This window comes from Tachypleus tridentatus, chromosome 10 (assembly GCF_004210375.1).
Source record: "Tachypleus tridentatus isolate NWPU-2018 chromosome 10, ASM421037v1, whole genome shotgun sequence".
In the NCBI taxonomy this organism is placed as follows: domain Eukaryota; kingdom Metazoa; phylum Arthropoda; class Merostomata; order Xiphosura; family Limulidae; genus Tachypleus; species Tachypleus tridentatus.
The window spans coordinates 110529609-110548602 of NC_134834.1; the positions used below are offsets into that span (position 1 = coordinate 110529609).

Consider the following 18994-nt stretch of genomic DNA (forward strand, 5'->3'; position numbering starts at 1 on the left):
ACTTGTAGATCACTCAAGTCTCAGGAATTCAGGAACTTGTAGACCATTCAAGCTCCAGAAAGAATGGCACTTCTAGATCATTCAAGTCCCAGAGATACTGTTAGTTCTAGACAACACAAGTACCAGAAATTCTGGTTCTCCTAGATAATTAAAGTCCCACAAAGTCTGTTGCTTCTAGATCATTCAAGTCCCAGAAAGCCTGGTAGTTCTAGATAACTCAAATCTCAGAAATACCAGTAGTTGTAAATCACTCAAGTCCCAGAAAATCTGGTATTCTAAATGATTCAAGTTCCAGAATACAGTAGTGTTCACAAAATCAAATCTAGAAAATCAAACATAAGAGCAACTTTACAGTACATCTTAAAATAATGAAACTGGTTATAGTCATTATTCACATAGTATGTACATAAAGAACCAAGAAGAAAACTAGATAGTTATAAAGTTTCTTCCTTTTACACAAATAAATGATAGCCTTTTCACCCATTTTCATTAAAATGTAGGTTTTATTTTTTCATTTTCTTTGTTGATGCATTGTCATCACAAACACTAACACAATAATTTCCAAATACAGGTATTAAAACACAATAAAGACAGATCATTACACTTAATCTACATGGGTCAGTAACTTTAAACAATTACCACACTCAAAAATAGCTCCAAGGACTGAAAAACTGTATGGTTTCTCTTCAGTATCTATTGTTTGATGTTTCTAAATTAAAGTTACACTAATATTATTTTCACTAATTATTCAAAAGTAAGATTTCTCCCCACTATGCATTTTTTTATCATATATTAATGAACTAGGTATTGGTATTTTAAACTGTTTATTACAATAATATGCATATTTAATGTTTTTCCTAACTACATATTCTCTCATATCTTACTACACTATTTGTTCTAAACTGTTTGTTATGTACTACCCAAGTGTAAGGTTTCACACCATTACATATTCTTTCATGATATCTTAATGCACTACTTGTTCTAAGCCATTTGTTATGTACTACACAAGTGTAAAGTTTCACACCAGTACGTATATTCTTTCATGATATCTTAATGCACTATTTGTTCTAAACTGTGTGTTATGTATTACAAAAGTGTGAAGTTTGACACCAGTATGTATTCTTTTACATCTTAATGCACTACTAGCTCTAAACTGTGTGTTATGTACTACACAATTGTAAGTTTTCACACCAGTACGTATATTCTTTCAAATTTTAATGCACTATATGTTCTAAACTATCTGCTGTAAGGTTTCACACCAGTACATTTTTTTTTTTTCAAATCTTAACACACTATTTGTTCTGAACTGTTTGTTATGTGCTGTACAAGTGTAAGGTTTCACACCAGTATGTATATTCTTTCATATCTTAATCCACTGTTTGTTCTAAGCTGTTTATTACCTACTACACAAGTGTAAGGTTTCACACAAGTATGTGTATTCTTTCATATCTTAATCCACTGTTTGTTCTAAGCTGTTTATTACATACTACACAAGTGTAAGGTTTCACACCAGTTTGTTTCTTTCATATCTTAATGCACTGTTTGTTCTAAGCTGTTTATTACATACTACACAAGTGTAAGGTTTCACACCAGTATGTATATTCTTTCATATCTTAATGCACTGTTTGTTCTAAGCTGTTTATTACATACTACACAAGTGTAAGGTTTCACACCAGTTTGTATCTTTCATATCTTAATACTCTGTTTGTTCTAAGCTGTTTATTACATACTACACAAGTGTAAGGTTTCTCCCCAGTATGTACTCATTCATTAGCATTTAAGCTAGTTACTTCTAAATTGTTTTTCACAACAGTAAGGTTTCTCTCCAGTATATATATTTTCATGCTTTTTCAATGCATTATTTGTTCCAAATTGTTTACCACATACTGTACATGTGTAAGGTTTCTCTCCAGTATGTATTCCTTCATGTATTTTTAAGCTAAAATTACTTCTATATTGTTTTCCACAATAGTCACAACTGAAAGGTTTCTCTCTGGTATGTATTCTTTCATGATATTTTAAAGACTTACTTATTCTAAAGTCTTTTCCACAAATTTTGCAACTGTAAGGTTTTTCCTCAGTATGTATTCCCTTATGATATCTTAATGCACTATTTGTTCTGAACTGTTTATTACATACTACACAAGTGTAAGGTTTCTCTCCTGTATGCATTATTTTATGACCTCTCAGTGCTTTATTTGTTCTAAACTGTTTGTTACATTCTACACAAGTGTAAGGTTTCACACCAGCGTGAATTCTTTCATGATATCTTAATGCACTGTTTGTTTTAAATTTTTTATTACATATTACACAAGTGTAAGGTTTCTCCCCAGTATGTACTCGTTTATGTGCATTTAAGCTAGAGTTAATTCTAAATTGTTTTCCACAAATGTCACAACTGTAAGGTTTCTCTCCACTATGTATTCTTTCATGATATTTTAGTGAACTACATACTCTAAAGTGTTTTCCACAAACTGTACAACAGTGAGGTTTCTTGTCAGTATGTATTCTTTCATGCTGTTTTAACTCATAATTTGTTCCAAAGTGTTTTTCACAAACTGTACAACAATAAGGTTTTTCCCCACTGTGTTTTGCTTCATGAATTTTTAAGTCTGTACACTTTCTAAAGTATTTTCCACAAGTAGCACAACAGTAAGGTTTCTCTCCAGTATGTATCCTTTCATGCTTTTTTAATGCATTACTTGTTCCAAATTGTTTACCACATACTGTACATGTGTAAGGTTTCTCTCCAGTATGAATTTGTTCATGTATTTTCAAACTAAAATTACTTCTATATTGTTTTCCACAATAGTCACAACTGAAAGGTTTCTCTCCGGTATGTATTCTTTCATGATATTTTAAAGACTTACTTATTCTAAAGTCTTTTCCACAAATTTTGCAACTGTAAGGTTTTTCCTCAGTATGTATTCCCTTATGATATCTTAATGCACTATTAGTTCTGAACTGTTTATTACATACTACACAAGTGTAAGGTTTCTCTCCTGTATGCATTATTTTATGACCTCTCAGTGCTTTATTTGTTCTAAACTGTTTGTTACATTCTACACAAGTGTAAGGTTTCACACCAGTATGTATTCCTTCATGATATCTTAATGCACTGTTTGTTCTAAGCTGTTTATTACATATTACACAAGTGTAAGGTTTCTCCCCAGTATGCACTCGTTTATGTGCATTTAAGCTAGAGTTAATTCTAAATTGTTTTCCACAAATGTCACAACTGTAAGGTTTCTCTCCACTATGTATTCTTTCATGATATTTTAATGAACTACGTACTCTAAAGTGTTTTCCACAAACTGTACAACAGTAAGGTTTCTTGTCAGTATGTATTCTTTCATGCTGTTTTAACTCATAGTTTGTTCCAAAGTGTTTTTCACAAACTGTACAACAATAAGGTTTTTTCCCACTGTGTTTTGCTTGATGAATTTGAAAGTCTGTACCTGTTCTAAAGTATTTTTCACAAGTTGTACAACAGTAAGGTTTCTCTCCAGTATGTATTCTTTCATGCTTTTTTAATGCATTATTTGTTCCAAATTGTTTACCACATACTGTACATGTGTAAGGTTTCTCTCCAGTATGGTTTTGTTCATGTATTTTTAAACTAAAATTACTTCTATATTGTTCTCCACAAAACTTACAACTGAAAGGTTTTTCTCCAGTATGTATTCTTTCATGATATTTTAAAGACTTACTTATTCTAAAGTTTTTTCCACAAATTTCACAACTGTAAGGTTTTTCCCCAGTGTGTATGTTTTCATGCTTTTTTAATTCATTACTTTTTCGAAAGTGTTTTCCACAAACTGGACAACAATAACGTTTTGTTCCAGTATGAATTTGTTGATGCATTTTTAAGTCACTATTTGTTTTAAATTCTTTTTCACAAATTTCACAATAATAAGGTTTCTCCCTCGTATGTATTCTTTCATGATTTGTTAATACAAGATTTGTTATGAATTGTTTATTACATATTGTGCAAGTATAAGATTTCTCTATAGTATGTGTTTGTTCATGTTTTTTTAATTCACTAATAATTTTGAAATGTTTACTGCAAACTACACATCTGTACAATTCTTTACCAGCATGTTGTTTTAAGTTATTAAATATTACAGATTCCTCTTCACGTGTTACATAATTGTAAGGTTTATCACCACCCTGAGGTATATTAGACTCTTTTATGTTACTTCCACTAAAATTTGCTTTTCCACATACATCATTATTTGGTTTTGAAGATGTATTAGCTCCTTTCACAGCATCTTCTTGTTTTAAAACATAACCAGTAAAATGACTTCCACAACAGTTGTCCACATTGGTCTTTGTATCTAAAATCAAAATAAGTGATACAACATGCATAATTAATTTTGGTCCTCTCCTTATTGGTGGGTCAACTTGTACATATCATGAGTTAATTCAGCCTTTATACTATTTTGTTAAACTAGGAATCAAAATGTAGTTAAACCTCTCATACAGTGGATTACACATGCATGTAACCCAAAAGTGACCAGAATTTCTGTGCAGTAATTTTTAATGTTTTGTGTATCCTAAAAAATTTGGCTTTCAGTAAATATTATGTCTTGTGTACATGATATTGAGGTTTTTTTAATAAAAATTTGTCCACGAATACAAAAAGTAGGACTACTGACTACTACGAATACAAAGTGGTTTTACATGTTAAAATAAAAAATACTTTTCTTTATCTCATAAAACGTTCTAAATAAAAGTATTTTCAGTGAAAGTTTATATTTTATATATTATTTCCACTACTCTCACTATATACTGACAGTCCATTTGATTGACTTCATAACTAGCATAAATAATATAAATCTGAATTATCCTCTTTTACTTCTGAAATAAGAGACAGTCTGTCTATAAAGAACTACAAAGATAAGTACAGTTAGAAAGTTTATTTTGTTCTCATCTTATAGTAACAATGACTTTTCAATCCATTTTAACTTAACTTTAATGTATCCTTTTACAGTTTTGTCATTTTATTGCCTCAAAGCATTTTATATAAGTAGAGGTATAAAGAACACAAAAAACACAGGTGTCATATACCTCAGTCCACCACCACCCCCTTAGTGGTAGAGCAGTATGCTTGCAGACTTCCAAAGCTAGAAATTGGGTTTTGATACTTGTGGTGACCAGAGCACAAATAGTTCTCTGTGTAACTTTGTGCTCAGTTTTGAAAAAAACCAAAGAAACATAAATCTCAAATTAACTTTGTCTCATGTAACATCATAGCTTTTAAAAATTAACAAGTATTCAACCTATTCTTTTAGGCCACTAACCACAAATTTAAAGACATTAGGACATATTTGTATCCACATTCAACATATCATAGATCTTCTTGGAAAACAGTGTGTTTTCACATTCATAAGACTAAATAATGCTGTCATTAAACTTTGAAATAACCTCACCTTGTGACAGACCATCTGGTAGTTCATTTTTCACTCTGATAAATACATTCTAAAATCAAACACATTCAAAACATCAATATAACTAATAACATCACTAAAGTAAACAAATAAGTATCTACTGACTAATTGAAGACATGATGATATAAATCTAACACTTCAAAGTCAGTTATTTGTAGTTAAACAATAAACTTTAACTGAGACAAATTATCACAGTAAGGTAAGGAAACAATAAGAACAGTGAAATATTTGTGAACAATTAGAATTAATGACACAACATCACCAATGAAATGTGTGGAAGGTTATTAACATAATGAATAAAATTTGACAATGTAATACCCATGAACAATTGACATAAATGCAACAATAATGAAAGTGTAACTTCTAAGCATAGTTAACATTAATAACAAAGCTACCACTGTCCCACCAGAGGGCACTGATCTACTGAGGTGAACTACAAAGTCTGCTCTAGAGCCCTTAATTTCTAGGAGCAGATGTAAGACACAGGCTGAAAACTGACTGGGGAAACATCACATGCTCAATGGACCAACTGAAGAAAAGGAGTCTGAGGCAAGTTATCCCAAAGCATCTCACTGCAGTAAGGTTACTTACAGTCTGATGTCTCCATCTCACTGCAGTAAGGTTACTTACAGTCTGAACTGACAGTGGATTTCCCCTTCCCCAACTGTTAAGCGACACTATATTTCAGAAGTGATCTCATTTGCCTCATGATGGAAATAATAATCCAGAAATTCATCCATATATAGTTAATAAAATGAATTTTTTATGGAAATCAACTACTTAACAGGGGAAATGCTCAAAATATCTCCTAAAGATTGTACAACTGAGAAACTAGTTAATGAATACTTTGTCAAGAAAAACTGACAACGTTATCTGACGAAGGTGCTTATATACAGTACCAGGAAAGAGGGCACACTGACACAGGTGGAGAGTATTACAAAACAAATATTACATAAAACCAACACTTAAATGGGCAAAGAATGAAATCCTGGCAGTCAAGTAATAACTATAGTGATAGGAAGTATATATGTTTTGGAACATTACTGATACAATAAGAACACCATGACACGTGGACGGTTAACATTAATGATACAATAAGAACACCGTAACACGTGAATGGTTAACATTACTGATACAATAAGAACACCATGACACGTGGACTGTTAACATTACTGATACAATAAAAACACCATGGCATGTGGACGGTTAATATTACTGATACAATAAGAACACCATGACACGTGGACAGTTAACATTACTAATACAATAAATACACCATGACACGTGGACGGTTAACATTACTGATACAATAAATACACCATGACACGTGGACGGTTAACATTACTGATACAATAAGAACACCGTAACACGTGGACGGTTAATATTACTGATGCAATACAAACACTAACATACGTATACAATAAGAACACTGTAACATGTGAACAGTTAACATTACTGATACAATAAGAACACTGTAACATGTGAACAGTTAACATTACTGATACAATAAGAACACTGTAACATGTAAACATTTAACATTACTGATACAATAAGAACACTGTAACATGTAAACATTTAACATTACTGATACAATAAGAACACTGTAAACCATTAATATTACTGATACAATAAGAACACTGTAACATGGAACAGTTAACATTACTGATACAATAAGAACATTGTAAACCATTAACATTACTGATACAATAAGAACAGTGTAACATCTATAGACAGTTAACATTAATGGTACAATAATAAGTGTAACTTTTGTTGACAATGACATTAATTAATGCTACACTATAAAGAGTGTAACATCTGTTGAAAGCTATCAATGCTACAATAATAAGTGCAACATCTCTTGACAGCTACATGTATGTAATAAGTGCAACATCTCTTGACAGCTACATATATGTTATAAGTGCAACATCTCTTGACAGCTACATATATGTTATAAGTGCAACATCTCTTGACAGCTACATGTATAAGCAACATCTCTTGACAGCTACATGTATGTTATAAGTGCAACATGTCTTGACAGCTACATATATGTTATAAGTGCAACATCTCTTGACAGCTACATGTATGTTATCAGTGCAACATCTCTTGACAGCTACATGTATGTTATCAGTGCAACATCTCTTGACAGCTACATGTATGTTATAAGTGCAACATCTCTTGACAGCTACATGTATGTTATAAGTGCAACATCTCTTGACAGCTACATGTATAAGAAGAGTATAACAAAAAAGGATAGTATGTGAATTGCTAACATTAATGATACAAAAAACAACAAGAACTTTACAAAATAGTTTGTTATTGTTTGTGAATTTTGTAACTACTAACATCTCAACACTTATTCTGCTACAGGCACAAGAAGTCCAGAGAAACATTTTAGCTTCATAATCACTTAAACAAGAGAAGTGTAAAAGTTTTAATATAAAATTACCTCAGTTTTATCTGTTGCTTCATCATAGCTCTCTTTCTGTTCTTCTTTCACTACACTGGTAAGTAAAGAATTTTCTTCTATGGAATCAGCTTCTACTGTTAGTAAAAGAATGAACAGTTTATTGGTCTATAACAAGACTGAATGTCAATCCATACTCAAGTACAACATAATGTATTTAGGTGAACAGGCATCTTGTATAATTTCAATTGCAGTGTACAGGTATGTTAACACCCACCAAAAAAGTATCAATCATCAGAAAAGTGGAGAGAAATAATATCAGACATGATAAGTAAATATGAAACAAGAGAAAAAGTAGACAAATAAAAAGCATTACTCAAACACTATTAACTGACTACACCATATACATGTACAGTGGAACTTTTACATTTAGTAAAATTGGTAATTTCTTTTAAAATACTCCAAGCCTTTTTCTTTGGTTTGAATGTCACTGATACAGCAACACACAAAATTCTCCACTTTTATACCTTCTGTACAACTAAGTTACCCTACCTTCCTGCCACACGCCAGTCTCTTGATGGTGGGGAGGTAACTTGTAAAGTATCTCAGAGGTAAGTACCTCTTTACAATTAATATTAATCACTCAAATGTAACTTCAGATTGGACACACCTATGAAAAACTAAAACACACACACACACTAAGTACAAGAATGAAACTAAAGAATTTAATAACATGTGAGCTGATAATGAGCACTAGGACAGAAAATGAAACAATTCTAACAAAAACTCTGTTGTGATAAAAAAGAAATGTGACAGAAACCAGAAACAGTATGTATTATACTAGGTTTATTTACAATTCAGTAAAGGTTACCCACCTCTAGAGAGATAAACTTCAGAAAGAAAAACATCCTTCTTAGCAGAGCTTTCTTAACTTAATCAAATATAAATTAGAGGAGACATTTTCAGATGGACCAAACAGTAAGTAAACAAGGATCCACAGTAAAAACACAAGACGTGATGACCACAACTACCTACTATGTAATCAGATTTTATTTATTTATTAATAAGTTATACAAGTTCCTCATAAGGAGAACAAGGTAACACAGGAAATTATAGCTGGACCTGCAAAAACAGAGAGTTGAAGAGAACCAAACACTTCATCAAAATGTTCTTGGTTTGTGCAAATGAAAGAAGAAAAAACAATAGACATACAAGAAGAGATTCTCCTAACTTCCAGTGAAGGTATCCATTCTCAATGAAGTTGCATTCAGAACTAGAGACTAGACCAACACTCAATGTCTAGACAGCACTAGTGAATCTGTGTTCAACTCTGGTTTCAACAGTGAAAGTTTCTTCATGGATGGGATGTCATCACATTGAATATTATCTTCAACCTGCCAACTGGCAACTATAATAAAGCTACATAAACTCAAACAATTCATAAAAAGTATATTGTTTAAAGATACAAGTATGTCTGGAATTTGAAACCTACTCACTACAATTATAAGGTACTAGCTACTTATCCATACTTGATGCTGAAGACCAAGACAACTTACAAAAAAATGGTTGTCCACCCTTCCAACAGCATCAACAGTGGATGGCCTGTCCTTTTACACAATCACTGGAAGCATACAGAATAGTGTGTCTAATTTGTGGGAACCAGCAAACCAAATTGGGAAAAGGAATCTGTTAAAATGTTCATTACACCAGCAATATCCACATTACCATTGACAACAGTAAGTGAATAGAACAAACAGACAAACAAAAGATGTGCACATACAAATTTTTCATATCCAGTGTGGTTGAAAAAACTTTACCAATCTCATTTTGATAATGATTAAGTAAGGAGGGATCTATGAAATGATATCAACTAGCTAGCCAACTTTGTAATGGCAAAGAAACAAGATAAGAAATCCTAAGAGGATGGGATTGTTATTGGGCCTAAGTTAAATCCAAAATGTCTTTATTCAGAAGTTACAGACAAATGGATCCTGTGGTTGAGAAAATGAAACAAAATGAGAGTAGAGAGGAAAAAGATGTGAAAGTGGAGAAAAGAGTGAAGAATACAGCCTCAAAGGCAAACACCCAACAGATATAATACAGAAAAAAATATAATGCGTTAACCAAAATAAAGAAAATTGCCTAGAATATGAAGAAGTTCACACGCAAGCTCTTCTCAAAAATATGTATGAGGATAAAATGATTGTTCAGTCAAATGAACAAAATTGGAAGAAAACAAAACATAATAACAGTAGTACGATGTCCAGAAATAACGTGAAGAGAATAAAAGTCAAATTGACTTCCAAAAAGAAATACATGAAAGGAAGAAAATTCTCCTCCAAGATAAAATCATCTAACATAAGCCTAATCCTCTCTCATATTACAGAAATGAGTCCCATTATTTGGAAACAAAAAATGAAAATGTCTGAAGAAGTAATGACAATATTTTAAATATAGAAGAAACTGCAGGTAACTCAACATACATGAACTCAATACACTTATCAATAAGTCCAACAAAGCATTGAACAATCCAGCTGTATGTCATTAATAAGATAAAAATATACTGAACAATCATAAAAAAGAATCAAGACAAGTAGTCTTACGTTCGATCCAAAAAAGCACCAAGAGATCATCTTTTGTAAACACAGTCAGTGCCCCTCAAAAGAAAAAAATCTTCCAAGATAGCTAAGAAGTCATGTTGTGAAGTGTAGAACTATGGATAAGTATCATGCAGCTATGCACTGCATAGTGGGCATTCAAAATTGACAACACTAATACTCAATTAAAAGAAAAAACTTCCAAGATAGCTAAGAAGTCATGTTGTGAAGTGTAGAACTATGGATAAGTATCATGCAGCTATGCACTGCATAGAGGGCATTCAAAATTGACAACACTAATACTCAATTAAAAGAAAAAACTTCCAAGATAGCTAAGAAGTCATGTTGTGAAGTGTAGAACTATGGATAAGTATCATGCAGCTATGCACTGCATAGTGGGCATTCAAAATTGACAACACTAATACTCAATTAAAAGAAAAACTTCCAAGATAGCTAAGAAGTCATGTTGTGAAGTGTAGAACTATGGATAAGTATCATGCAGCTATGCACTGCATAGTGGGCATTCAAAATTGACAACACTAATACTCAATTAAAAGAAAAACTTCCAAGATAGCTAAGAAGTCATGTTGTGAAGTGTAGAACTATGGATAAGTATCATGCAGCTATGCACTGCATAGAGGGCATTCAAAATTGACAACACTAATATACAACAAAAAACAATCTATGATTCAAAAGAAAATCTGCCCGTTTTGAAATTATGAATACATAGATCTTCTAAAAAAATTTTTAACACAAATACTATAGTAAAAGAGTTGATACCCATACCAGCCATCCTGAGATATATTTTTACTTCAAGTAGGTTTCTTGTCATCTCAAAAGTTGTTTGAAATTGTGTACAGAAAAAGTGTTTAATTCCATGCAAGACATGAATTTTATTTCACATTTAAACTTTTATTATCAACGTATGAAATTCTAAGTTATAATTTAAATATTACTGTTGTCCTACACTGAATATATATTTCCACTCACATAAGAACTTCTCTCATTCAATTCCAGAATAATGATTTACTTTGTCATCTCAACTGAAAAACAATTAGCTAAGATTTCTTGAAAACCCATAATCACTCCCCAACCCATGAAAAAAGCATCCATAAAAAGATGCAAGTAGAAGAGAAATACCAGTTATGGTGTTTTCCCTGTTAAGCAAAACAAACATGAATAAGGGAGGAAGAAGGATAGCTGAGTCCAGGCAATTCTAAGTAAGGTTTCACTGATCTTGCAACACAAACTCAAGGGGTTGAGGTGGGCATGTGAGGATGGAGGGAATTGAGAACCAGGGCTTCACTGTCCATAAATGAAAAGAAGTACACTAAGCCTGATGGTGGAAGGAGTTAAAATTACTCTCAAGTGGACAAAGTTTTAGTTTGTAATAGGAAAGGAAATCTGCAAATTTATGAGCTATTCCACACAAGTTGCTTCTTGCAGAAGCAAATGAGTGTATTTGTAAGCAGCTTGATGGAACAGAACTAATAACATCCAGTTGGTCATACAATGATGGAAGTGGAAGCCTTGAGTATGAAAAGAGGCTCTCACCACTCAACAGAAAACTTAAGTGTAGATGCCAAACTAAATTATAAAGCACAAGATTGAAAAACTTGACCTCTATGAATAAAGCAAAGGTAATATCTGGATGTTAGGTAAATATGGATGTGAAGGTAAGTATCTGAGACATTCACTTTTGTCTTCCAGAGACCTGGAGTAAATGTCCACCAAAGTGTGAGGAAGAATGCCATGGTAAAACAAGGGTCAAAGAAAGGATTAAGACATGACAGATCTGTAACTGGATGTCAGTTTCTTGTTTTCTTAGGAACTATAAATAACCTGGATTGATCTCCTGAAGAAATATGATTGACAGGTTCTACAGTGTCCTTGAAAAGGATAATCTGAACCATTTCTGAAAAATACTAGCAAGAAACAGAATCCTGAAGACAGAAAATGGGATAACAGAGGATGGTTAAGAAATTCAAGGGATAAACATCAAGACAAGACCTGAAGCACCCACATATTTTATGTAAAATTGTACCAAAGGTGCATAACCTGAAGCAGGTAAAGCTGTAATAGACAAGAAACCAAGGATGAAACAGAGGAATGTTGGCAAGCAGCCTCTACCCTTGACTCCAACGATTCAGAAAGATCTACAAAAGTTGACCTCCATAAAATGTCACTATCCATAGATATTGTAAGAAAGATGTGGATACTCAGGAGATCCCACCAATATAAATATATACAGGTATTCATATCTTTAATTAAATACAATTTCTGACAGGTAATAATAAGAATAGCTTCAATGACATTTTTTGTTATTTCAATAAACTAAGTGAACTGTTGATTAACAAGGTTACTTCATTATAAGTTGACTTTATTTTATAAGACAGAAAATACTGAAAATCAAGAATGAAAGGAGTCTTGTTAATCATTGTTTTGCTGGAGCACAGTTACTGTAATTTATACAGATACATGTATTTAAGACTTGTTGAGAAACATTTTCTCCTGTTTAGCATTAACTGTCTCGTTCACCAAGTTGGGCCTGGTGCCAGCTATGTTTTGATCATTAAACACAAGGTTGCTACAGGAGGATGTAAGCATATATGTCAGACCTGCCACATTCTAAGATTTTAACTGAAGGTTACACAAGACAGAATGAAAATTTTAAAAAGATGCCACTTGAAGACCTTTGTAACATTTTTGTCAAAAGTATTAAATGCTGTGATAAAACGTCCTTTCCCCAGAATTTTATACTAATGAAAATTGGTTGTACCCTGCCCCTGAGTTGTAGCCTCACACTGCTTGGCAACCAGAATACACTGTGGCATAATCTCAAGTTTTGTACCTCCTCAAAAACATTCTACAAAACAGACATGCCTGACTTCAACATCATTAATTCTTTACAAGTAAAATAATTATAAAAAATTAAAGTCAATTAAAATGAATGGTAAAAAGTTGTTTCATAGCAATAGCTATTTGGTTAATTTGGGATTTAAAGGTCACAAATTTAACTACAAATGCAAATGATGTGTATAGAATATAACTATGATAGCTCCACTGGTTTCAAGTATTAGACATCAAGATCAAAATAAGCAACAATAAAAAATAACCTAATTTTATGATTATACACCTCTGGAACAGTGAATCAAGTCATTATACGAAATACTATATATGCAATTAGAAACAAATAATTCAAACAGATAGTTAAAGAAGTAATATTCATACTGTTTGTGTTTGATAGAACCCAAAGAATATAAATTCAAAAAATAGATACATACCACTAATAAAGGTGAAAGGTTTGTCTTCACTACTAATAAAGGTGAAAGGTTTGTCTTCATTCTTCATCACTTTGATACCCAATAAAATATCCTCCTCTTCAGAAACAAGTTCACATTTCATCTTTATCACTTCCATGGTTACGTCTTTATATTCTTATCAAAACCTACAATTCATAGAAACAAACAGGTTAAGTATCACTTCCATGGTTACATCTTTATATTCTTATCAAAACCTACAATTCATAGAAACAAACAGGTTAAGTATTAGTACTTTCCTTCAAAAAGTAAGTTAATCAAAATTCACACTATCTTGATAAAAATTGTGACAATCTTTAACAACAGTTTCATGTATTTTAAACACGACTGGAAAGTAAATTTTACCCAACTGAATATATATATATATATTCTACATTATACAAAATTGAAAACCAGTGAAATAATTCAAATATTAAGACAAAATTTTTGTCATAAAATTACTTTAATGTTTTAATGAGGAATATAATTATATTTAACACAACTGTTTTGTATTTAACATCATGTGACAGATAATATAATAAACTTTGTTTAATGTTTTAGTGATGAATATAACTATTATATTTAGCACAACTGTTTTGTATTTAACATCATGTGACAGATAATATAATAAACTTTGTTTAATGTTTTAGTGATGAATATAAATATTATATTTAACACAACTGTTTTGTATTTAACATCATGTGACAGATAATATAATAAACTTTGTTTAATGTTTTAGTGATGAATATAAATATATTTAACATAACTGTTTTGTATTTAACATCATGTAACAGATAATATAATAAACTTTGTTCAATCTTTAATGATGAATATAAACTTTATATTTAACACAGCTCTTTTGTGTTTAACATCATGTGACAGATAATATAATAAACTTTATTCAATGTTTTGATGATGAATATAAACATTGTATTTAACACAGCTGTTTTGTGTTTAGCATTACAATATAGACAAAGTAAGAAAAACAGTTGTATAAACTTTATTGAATGTAAACAATTATTTTGTGTTAACATGTATCCAACTATAAATTAATGCAGATTATTTATCACATGTAAAAGAAATAAATAGCTGATGTATGGAAATGAGTGAGATGAAACATTTTGTCTAGATCAGCTTTGAGAGTGTTAATAAAACAGTTGGAAGTTTAAAAGATAAGGCTCTTGGACCTGATAATATTTCCCCAAGGGTTTTGGAGAACATTAAAGATTGTATATATGACCCACTTTTTACTAGTAAGCAGATGCCAGAAGATTAGAAGTCACCCAGTTTCAAGGGAGATGATGAAAACTGTTCCAACAGTTACAAACCCATCAGTCTTACATTAGTTGCAGGAAATGTTTTGGAAAGTCTGCTAAAATATGTTTCACACAGTTATTCAGCACAGTTTTGAATGTCATTAGAGAGTCAATGTGGTTTCACTAAAGGACAATCTTGCCCAACAAATCTTTATAAGGGTTATGACCTATGTAAATTAGTGTAAGAGTGTAGATTTGGCACATCTTGATTGTCAAAACATTTGACAAGATGCCACATAAAAGGCTTGAAAAAAAAAATTATCTCTATAAGTGCTGGGAATAAGTTAGCAAACTGGATAGAAAAATTGCTGGATGAAAGAAAGCAGAGGGTTGTTAAAAACATAGTTCAGAGAAACTGTATTAATGTCATAAGTGGTGTGGTACCTCAGGGCTTAGTCTTAGTACCTTTACTCTTTTTGATCTACATCAATGGCATAGATGAAGTAATAATCAATAAATTACTTAAATTTACAAATGATATTAAGGTATTGGATGTTGTTGGATCTGAAGAGGATGTTGGTGATTTACAAAAGGATTCAGATCACTTAGTGAATTGGACAAATAAATGACAAATGTAAGGATAATGATGTGGGTTATCATAAGTTGAATTATAATTTGATGGGAATAACCTGGACAGTATCATGAAAGTGTAATAGTTGATATCAGTCTCAAGGCCATCCAAGCAGTTTGCTGTTGCTTGTGGTACAGCAAATAGGATTTTAGATTGTATCTACAGAAACAATGAATACAAGTCTAAAGAGGTTATAATTTTATTGTATAGGTCAGTGGTTAGACCACATTTGGAATACTGTGTTCAGTCTTGGGTTCCTTACCTTTAGGAAACTCACTGAATTGTTGGAAATGGTTCAGATAAGGGTTAGAAGAATGGTCACTTGGATGGAAGGGTTATCATACGAGAAGAGATTGTAATCTCTCAAAGTGTTAGAGGGGATGTGATTGAAGTGTTAAAGAGAAGTAATAGTACTGATACATCATTTGTTTCCATACTTAACAGTGAAAACTGTTGGACTAGGGAACACAAATATAAATTATGGCAGAGTGAGAGACATCTTCAAATAAGATAGTTTTATTCTTCTAACAGCATAGTTGGCCTTTGAAATAGGTTACCTTCAAATGTTGTGGAAGCAGTAAATTTGAGTTTAAGAGAAAGCTTGATAAGTATACTCATGGCATGAGCTTAAGATGTTTTGTTTCCGAGTTATTTATTAATAGTTTTAGTTCAGTTTAGAAGATAGAACAGTTGACATGTTGTTCCAAAACATTATGTTATGTTAATAGTTATCAACTTTATAAACAATTTTAAAAGATTACACTTGTTATAGTTATACCTTAGCAACTTCTCCAATTTTAAAGTTTTAAAATATTGTAAAACTACAAAAACAGGAGAAACTACATGTAGCACAAGAAAAAGAGAGATATTTGTGTATACAATGACATGTCAACTACTTATGTCAGATTCACTTAAATGCTTAACAGATTCCCCAAAACATAAAAAATATGTATTTTTTAATGACCAGAAGAGTTTACTACATGTATTATACACATAACAATGTAGTTCTGATACATTGTGATGGTCATTATATTATTTAAAAATGGCTGGTATGGGTAGAGAAAGCATTAGAGCAACAAACAACCTTTCGACCTTCTTCGGTCATCAATCCCACCATTCATCAGTAAAATAGATGCCCAAGAATTGGCAGTAGGTGGTGAGGACTAGCTACCTTCCTTCTAGTCTTACACTGCTAAATTATGAACAGGTACCATAGATAGCCCTCGAGTAGCTTTGTGCAAAATCAAAAAAAAATATATCGACATAGAAAAGTTTATCACAGCTGCTATACACATGACAACATAGTTCTGATAAACACTCACCTCTCCACATAGAATAGTTTATTACATCTCCTATACACATGACAACATAGTTCTGATAAACACTCACCTCTCCACATAGAATAGTTTATTACAGTTACTATACACATGACAACAGTTCTGATAAACACTCACCTCTCCACATAGAATAGTTTATTACAGTTACTATACACATGACAACATAGTTCTGATAAACACTCACCTCTCCACATAGAACAGTTTATTACAGTTACTATACACATGACAATGTAGTTCTGATAAACACTCACCTCTCCACATAGAATAGTTTATTACAGTTACTATACACATGATAACATGGTTCTGATTTAAAGGCTCAGCACACATACATTTTGGTAATGCAGCAAGGTAAAATCAATCTGTTCTCTGAAAAAGTGTTTAAATGAGTGGTATTTTTCAGTTACCTGTTTCTAGCTAGTAATGGGAGATGTTATTGGTTAATCAACATAAAACCTAATGAATTTCACTTATCCAATCATTCTTACATTTGATTCTTTAGACTGGATAAGTTAAAACTATTGGTCAGTTTACAAGATCTTACAAAGTAAAAATGGTGTTGAAATATTGAACAATCTATTTGAATTATAAGACATGTAAAGATGTTTGTGTAAGTACTTCAGTGATTTTGAAAGGTTAAACACATACAAGTTCAGAGATATCAGTATCCTCATGGTGTAAGTTTATGCATAATATACGAGACAAAAACACTGAACAGGGTTTGAGCACTTTAGTTAAAAAAAGAATTCCATAATTTTTTATGACCGTTCTTTTAAATTTCTATGACCCTTTTAGTCCTCAACAAATATACTTTTAAGTTTTTATAATCTTAACAGGATTAAATGACAGATTTTGTATAAACTCAGGACACACATACAAAACGTGGGAACTTTCACATTCTAGTGTAATAGGCACTGTTTTTAACACTACAACATAAATAAAGAGCAAAATAAAAGTGAAAGACTTGCGACGAGTTAATCATGCTCAAAACACGGTACTTAAAAACAAACACATTTGCTTTAAGACAGAAATCGTTTTAACGATGTAAGATAGCAAATCGTATAACATCTTCATGAACATGGTTGTTTTTATTGTTTAATTATCATTCCCACTACCATTTCGTTTACCTATGAATTTTTAATTACATTAAAAAGCTAACTCACCCTCTACCTACTCATTACCGTTTCGAGTAAGTGGGTGCAGAATGAAACCGACATCATCTTCCCTATCGGTGACATACAGATACTACTGGTGTAGCAGAAAAGTATAAAAATTTGCAATAATAATAATTTGTCCTCTAGCGATTTACGTTATGAGTAAATACCTTACCAGAAACTTATTCAAGAGAAACAGTCACGGAATAATTATTAAAAAATATAATTATTGACCTTTTGTCACTCAGTGTTGTTACCTATATTGAAATGTATTGTTCCAATATTGTACTGGTTGTTATTGTTGTTGTTTTGGAGGGGGCGGGTGGTTATAATGTTTTTCTTGGTGTTTCTTATTTCTGATTTCATTCTTATTGATTTATTAATATTTTATGATAAACTGTTTACTGATATTAGTATTTAGTCCGTAACGGATTTACTGTTGTACATTTATTTCAGTTCCTACGCTTGTTTCTGTATAGTTTTCTTTTTTGTATGTGACGTATATTCTTACAAGCGCGAGTCCTTGCTGTTCCAGAAATTTATAGAACGTTCGAGTGCGTAAGGATCAACAATGTACTAGATTTGTATATAATACTAGTGATTGACAGTATTGTTGCAAGCAAAGTTTGGTGAAGGTTCTAGAGACTCGCGTGATGTGTATAAAAATAATACGCCAAGGGGGAAGTGTATTATTGGGCAGCTATAGTTATATGGAGCTATAATTGTGATTAACGTCTACTAATCGGAAAACTACAGAACTGGACCAGGAACGTTTATAAATTTTGAAAAGTGTGTGATAATATCACCTCAGAATTAATTCGCTCGTCGTGGACGTAAATTTCCGATAAAATATTTAGTTCTAGACCAGA

At 31.8% G+C, this 18994-nt stretch overlaps 1 protein-coding gene across 4 annotated transcripts; it reads right to left on the bottom strand.

Moving 5' to 3' along the window:
* Nucleotides 1-483: 483 nt before the first annotated feature.
* On the bottom strand, nt 484-18246 carry LOC143230076 (uncharacterized). Of its 4 annotated transcripts, none has more exons than XM_076463086.1 (5): nt 18135-18246; nt 13736-13899; nt 7897-7988; nt 5433-5481; nt 484-4337 (listed from the first exon to the last, which is right to left on the bottom strand). In XM_076463086.1, exons 2-5 carry the CDS (start codon nt 13869-13871, stop codon nt 1783-1785), a joined length of 2832 nt encoding a protein of 943 aa, XP_076319201.1. In that variant the 5' UTR covers nt 13872-13899; nt 18135-18246; the 3' UTR covers nt 484-1782. The 4 variants fall into 4 exon arrangements, with proteins under 4 accessions (XP_076319201.1, XP_076319198.1, XP_076319199.1 ...); XM_076463083.1 differs by having other exon boundaries at nt 7897-7991; XM_076463084.1 differs by having other exon boundaries at nt 7897-7991; nt 18153-18196.
* Between the last annotated feature and the right edge of the window lie 748 nt (nt 18247-18994).

Coding starts and splice junctions, on each gene's coding strand:
- LOC143230076 (XM_076463083.1), bottom strand. CDS start 13,871: ATGGAAGTGATAAAGATGAAATGTGAACTTGTTTCTGAAGAGGAGGAT. Junction 7,992..13,735: donor ACCTTTCACCTTTATTAGTG/GTATGTATCTAT, acceptor TTTTACTAACAG/TAGAAGCTGATTCCATAGAA. Junction 5,482..7,896: donor AAGCAACAGATAAAACTGAG/GTAATTTTATAT, acceptor GTTTGATTTTAG/AATGTATTTATCAGAGTGAA.